The sequence below is a fragment of the Furipterus horrens genome, unplaced genomic scaffold, assembly GCF_987537825.1.
Source record: "Furipterus horrens unplaced genomic scaffold, mFurHor1.1.pri manual_scaffold_2, whole genome shotgun sequence".
In the NCBI taxonomy this organism is placed as follows: domain Eukaryota; kingdom Metazoa; phylum Chordata; class Mammalia; order Chiroptera; family Furipteridae; genus Furipterus; species Furipterus horrens.
The window spans coordinates 196,331,483-196,337,482 of NW_028327172.1; the positions used below are offsets into that span (position 1 = coordinate 196,331,483).

The following is a 6,000-nucleotide window of genomic DNA, read 5'->3' on the forward strand; positions in this document are numbered from 1 at the left end:
TTGAAATCTAAAAAATATGTTGAAATTGCAGAGAGGGTTATTTACTTATATTTATAATTCTGAACCCATAAAGTTAGAAGGAATAGAAAAGTATCCAGCCCATTGGTATATATAAGCATTCTCTGATAATGGTGATGATAGTACTTCAGAAAATGAGAAACATTTTCTAGCAGAGGATATAGTGACCCAGCTTTCAAGAATGACTCTCTTCGGTGCCTTGCACACCATCTCAATAGACTCTTACAAAAGACAGACGAAGTAGGGAAGGAGACCTGTAATGCTTCTGGTTACCCTAGTCCTAATTAAATAGATCAGGTCTAGCTGCTAAAATAATCACATGGATTTATTCTAATTTTGTTTCCCTTTGAGTCTATACACACTAGGATAACTATACTAGAAGAGATAGCCTTTTCTCAAAAAGCTGTTCAGGGAGGAATCCTAAGATATTCTGCGCTAGGTTTTGTTTGTGACACTCATCCCTTATGTGGCATGATGGCCTCCTAGCCTGAGAGATTGCAATGAGTAGTCTTCTTTTTCAATATGCAAACCACGCAGAACTCATTTAGAGGTCACAAAGAGGAAATCAGTAACTAGGGAACGCCTAAAGGAGGTGTGAGGGGAGTGATTCAGCGATGACTCATTAGTTGATGCTTTGAGTCATTTCTGAATGTGAGGGTCTGAAGTGTGAATCTTTTTCTCAAGTGAAATGGGCAGCCACTTTTGACTCCTTCAATAACTGGTTTGCAGGAGCAGTAGTTCTTTCGAACCACGAGGGTCTTTCATGCATTGAATGTACTTGTGGCACACATATAGAATTAATTACCGCTAGGTTTTCAGACCTGTAGGGTCCTCACAGCTAACTAACTCAACCTTTTCATTTTTTAAATGAGATGACCAAAGTCAAAGTGAGCAAAATGACGTGCCTGCCATCATAGGCTCATTTGTGGCGCTGTCCTGAAATGCTAGTGTACGTCTGAAAGAGCGTCACACACAGTGGCAGCGAGGGGATAAGTGAAAGTTGGTAGTGTGGGGGAGAAAGTGAGAGTTGTTGGGGTTCAGTAAAAACACACCGACGTTTAGCTGATCATGACCATCTGCAAGGCAGCATGAGGCTGGGCCTGTTCTCATTGGACCTTACCAAGTAACCACAGAAAGTATATATACAATTTCTACAAAGGAGAAAGCAGGGCTCAGTAGTGAAACAGGTCGCCCAGGGGCACAGAACTAGTTTGTAATAAAACAGGAGGTAAAATGTAAGTCTGTCTGACTCCCAAACCAATGATTTTTTTTGTCCTACTATCCTCCATTGCCTTCTAAGGGTGTTACTTTTGCTGGGGAAATGTGGCTTGTGAATGTTTTATTTGAACAAATAGGGATAATTACCCACTCGTATTGGGAAGATAATTTATAAAATAGATCAGTCGCACTTTATGAAGTAATGGCTTTTTGTTTGTTTTGTTTTTTTGTTTGGTTTGGTTTGGTTTGGTTTGGTTTTGAGTACCTGATGAAAGCTTGGACAAAAGAAATTAAATTGGTGTGGAAATATACATTCAATTTTAAGAACCTCCCAAAGCTTTTCCATCATCCCCCTAGAGTTTTACTGACACAGGTTAAGAATTCATGATTATTTATGAATAAAGTAAATCTGAGAATTCACGTAAGAAGGTAAATAAAATAAACCTGAGGTTGGAAAATTTCTCTTTTTTACTTATTATAATTTAAAAAATAGTGATTTTAAAGTATCCCTACTTGGGACAATGGTACAATTTAACTACTTCTCATATAATCAATTCCTTTCTCCTTTAACCCTTTGAGTATCAACATTGCTGTGAGCAACACAGACAAGTTTTCCCAAAAGAGCCAGCATCGCTCCTGGCTACTCTTTTTTTGATGGCTATAAATGTAAATAACAATGGAATGAATCATATTTTATGTTTTGTTCTTTTTTTTGTACCTCAAGTTATATATTAATATAACTTTTTCTCATGTTGATACAAATTTCAAATTACACATGATACTCAAAGGGTTAAAGAAACATTTAATATGTTTGTTTTCTAAAGCTGTAAGAAACAAACAATATTAGTCATATTAGCTATATACATTTTAAAAATTTATTTACTATTTTTCTATTACAATTTTCCCACCTCACACCAGGCAGAATAGCCAAATACACTTTTATAGGAATAATTTAAACAGAATTACTGATTTATATTTTGGAGATATAAAGTGGAAATATAAAACTTTATTCATGTACAAATACTATAAATACTAACTACAGAAACACAGACATAGCATCTCTCACATTGATTGCATTACTTACTCTTTTTCCATTATGTTATATTTTTGCTTTGGACTCTCTGAATCACTGGGAAGAAGGCTATTCACACATTTATTGGCTATCTCACATGTTATTAAGGATGTGGTGGTCTCTTCTCCTTGGTTTTCTGAGCTCTCTTGAATTTCTCTTTCTGTTGTCAGGATGACATCATGCATCTCTTCCCTGTTGCCATTCATGTCCTCAACGGTCACATGTGCTATTTGTTTACCAGCTCCATTTTCTGCATTATCTGGGAACATTTTGTTCTGTGACTCTTCTTGTCCTGTTACATCGCTATTCAATGATGTATTGTTTTCTTTTTCCACTGATTCCAAACTCCTGTGTGTTTTATTTTCCTTTAATGCATCCTGGTTTGTGTAATGACTTTCTCCACCATTTGCGGGAGAAACAGTAGCTGTTTCTATGACATTTTGTTCCTGTCTTGCAGCAATGGCTGTTGCTTTGATATCCTGAATGGCAGACATTGTCTGCTGTGGAGTGCATTCATCACGCGTGCTGCATAAATTACACATCTGTGTTTCTTCTTTCTTTAGCAGTGTAGCGGCGCTCCCCAAATAGTCATTTATTTTCATGAGGCAGTCTATGAGAGCAACGATTTCTACACACACACACACACATACACACACCACAGAGACATATGAAAAGAAGAAATACAAAAATAAACTAAATTATGTTTCTTGACTAACATGTAACAAGGTAGGGCAAGGTAACCTTAGAAACCTGCAAAGGCCCTTACTGGACATTAAAGCCCATCTCCCTCCTGAAGAGGAAGTCGTTTGTATAACTGCCACTCCTTTAATACATCTAAGAATTGGGGACAAATTGCTTTTCAATGTAATAAAAAATAGTAAATCAAATCCTTTTTGCTTGTGAAAATTCTTTGAATATTTGAAGACAGATGTTACAACCTCCGCTAAGACTGTTCAAATGAAGTCAACATCTCCCTTAGCCATTCCTCACTGGGTATGATTTTGAAACTTGTCCTTTCTTTTTTGAATGTATTTTAGTTTATCAATTATCCATGTATAATTATTTGCCTAAAACTTAGTGAAATACTCTAGATGAGGCTTGGGTAGAGGCATACCATAGCAACATTATTTCTGCCGACATGGTTGCTGTATTGAGAATTTGTTTTTCTGTTATGAAAATTTGATTAGGTTCACACTATTTTTCCTGCTGAGCCTGTGATCGTTGGCAATTTTCAAATTAGCCTTTCAAAGAATAGCTCTAATCATACCGATTCTCTGATTAGAAACTGCAGTAGCTATTGAAGGACTACTAAACGAAGTCAAGCCTCTTTACTCTGGTATAAACTCTCACGTTGATCTGCTCTGACATAATTATCTCTCACTTCATCCCCATTTCTTACCATTCTCTTATTTATTCCTCCTCTTCTCACTGCTGAGGTCACCTAACACTTTCTTGCAGTCTTAGCAACTCTCTGGTCTTTAGAATTCAATTCTCAACTATGGAATATGATATTTAAGGCTCTATAGTTCAGTGTCTTTAGAATCATTAATAAATTATCCTTTCATTAGTCTGGACTTAACTTTGGGCTCCAGTTCAGACAACTTGTATTTTGTCTTATATCTGTGACCCTGTCTTTATTTTGAACTTCCTTCCTGATAGCTGAGTCCTTATAATTTTTCATGAATAGTTATTCATAGAAAATAACTTAATATGTTGCCTAGGAGCATACTGAGTTCTCTGCAGAGATTTGAATCCTGGCTATGAGTTCCAGTTCATGGTCTCTGGGTCTATTGTCTTTGGACATATTTTCCAGATGCCTACCATCTGCCCTCTAGACTGAATTTCTTGAGATTATCTGCCCTATATTCCTGATTGATAGGAACTGCCCACTTGCTTTGACACTATATTATTTAGAATTGGATTTCATGACACCATCTGTCTTCTTTTGTAGAGTAACTTCTTGTCTGAGATCATATTCATGAAGTACCATGATACTATGTTTTTCCTGCTGTTCTGTTCTTGGCATCCATAACAGGGCCTGTTCCCAAGCTCCTGAACTCCTCCTAGTGTGCATGTGTGTGTGGTTGGGGGGGGGGGGGCGGAGTGGAGGTGAGGGTTCAATTCCATACCCCAGCTCATCCCAGTCTTTCCAATGTTTTTTGCAACTAATAAGTTCAAACTCAAATAAGTCTAAAACTAGAGTATCATATGCTATCATATATATAGAAAAGCTGATGTTTTGTCTCAAAGTAAGCCTGTATTTTCTCACCTCTCAGTCTTGAATCCTGTTGATGAAACCTCTTCCGGAAATGCTCTTTTTCAATTTCTGGCTGCATACATCCAATTCATTCCTTATGCTTCAGTTTAAATATCACATTTACTTAACAAAATTCCCAAAATCCTCACTCTAAAAATGGACTCTCTCCTGCTTCTGAAACCTTAATGCACTTTCTTTGTATGTTTCTAATGGAACTAGCCTCAATTTTCTTTGCATTACTGTGTATTTGTCTCATTCTATTTCCCCTATTATATTATTAGCCCCTTATGGACAGAGACTCTCTCTTAGCCTTCTTTGTATGCTCTTTGACCCCTCTCAGAGTGATGATCCAATCAATGTCTTAGAGAAAGAATAAATAAAACAAATACTTGCCTTGTCTCCAGGCACACTGATTCTCCTTGTCAAGCAGCGCACACAGCTGCTGGCCGGTGGAGCGCAGCGTGCCTGCAGTGTGCTCCAAGAGCTTATGTAGGGCCCCACTGAGCTCCTGACCCAGGAAGGCCACTGTGGCTATCCAAGTGGCCCCACCAGCCCCTTCACAGCGGTCACGGCCCAGGAGGGCCTGCTTCAGCAACAGGTCGTGTCTCCAAATCTGCTTCAACAGCTGACCTAGTTTACCTGAACCCATATCTTCTGTATCCATTTTATGCTCCAAGAGTGGAATGCTTCTTTCCTGCCAGCAAAGCCTAAAGGTTTAGCGAATTCAGATTTGGCGACGGTTATTTCTCCTAAAATCTAGGAGGTGATCCAAGGCTGCTGGCCAAGCACTTTCCCGCAACATAATAGTTTATTCAGCTTCTTGTTGACCAGTGAAAAGTTACTAGGTGACCGAAGGAGGGGCATTCCTGCACTCTGGGTGCCATTGTGTACAGAGTAGATTAATCTCAGGGGTAGTTAACTCACACAATCCCATTCTCCATGGAAGTTTTACAGATTCAATGCTCTATGGAAGCCCTATAGACTTTTTAAGTTTCAAGGGAGCAAAATGTAGATTCTGTGGTAGGTTGAAAAGTTTATTATCAAAAGTAAATTGTTTAAATAATACTGCTAATAAGATCCCTATATGATGTTTAAAAATACTTATGGATGAAATAATACCGTGTCTGAATTTCAAAGTAATCTGGGAGTGTGGGAGTGGTGTATAAATGAAATAAGACTGGTTGTAAGTTAATAATTATTGAACCTGGATATGATTAGATGTGGGGGTCTTTACAATTCTAATTAGCATGTATTTATAATTTTTTAATACTAAGGAGTTTTAAAAAATTTTTCTTTGACAAGGAAGAGACTACTACCATAGGTTAGGTAAGTTTAATTAGTATTTTCTTATATGGCACATCCGTAATCACACTGAGATGGGTACTTGGCTTCTTTACTTTCTGATAATGTCCCACTAATTGAATAAAATGCCCCT

General features: G+C 37.7%; 1 protein-coding gene across 1 annotated transcript in view; it reads right to left on the reverse strand.

Moving 5' to 3' along the window:
• DTHD1 (death domain containing 1) overlaps positions 1-5,229 on the reverse strand; it is a 49,852-nt gene extending 44,623 nt beyond the window's left edge. Inside the window, exons 1-2 of the mRNA XM_090268195.1 lie at positions 4,959-5,229; positions 2,321-2,936 (exon numbers count right to left, since the gene is read on the reverse strand). Of these exons, the coding sequence (XP_090124321.1) occupies positions 2,321-2,936; positions 4,959-5,229 (887 nt within the window). The remainder of the gene's footprint in view (positions 1-2,320; positions 2,937-4,958) is intronic.
• Between the last annotated feature and the right edge of the window lie 771 nt (positions 5,230-6,000).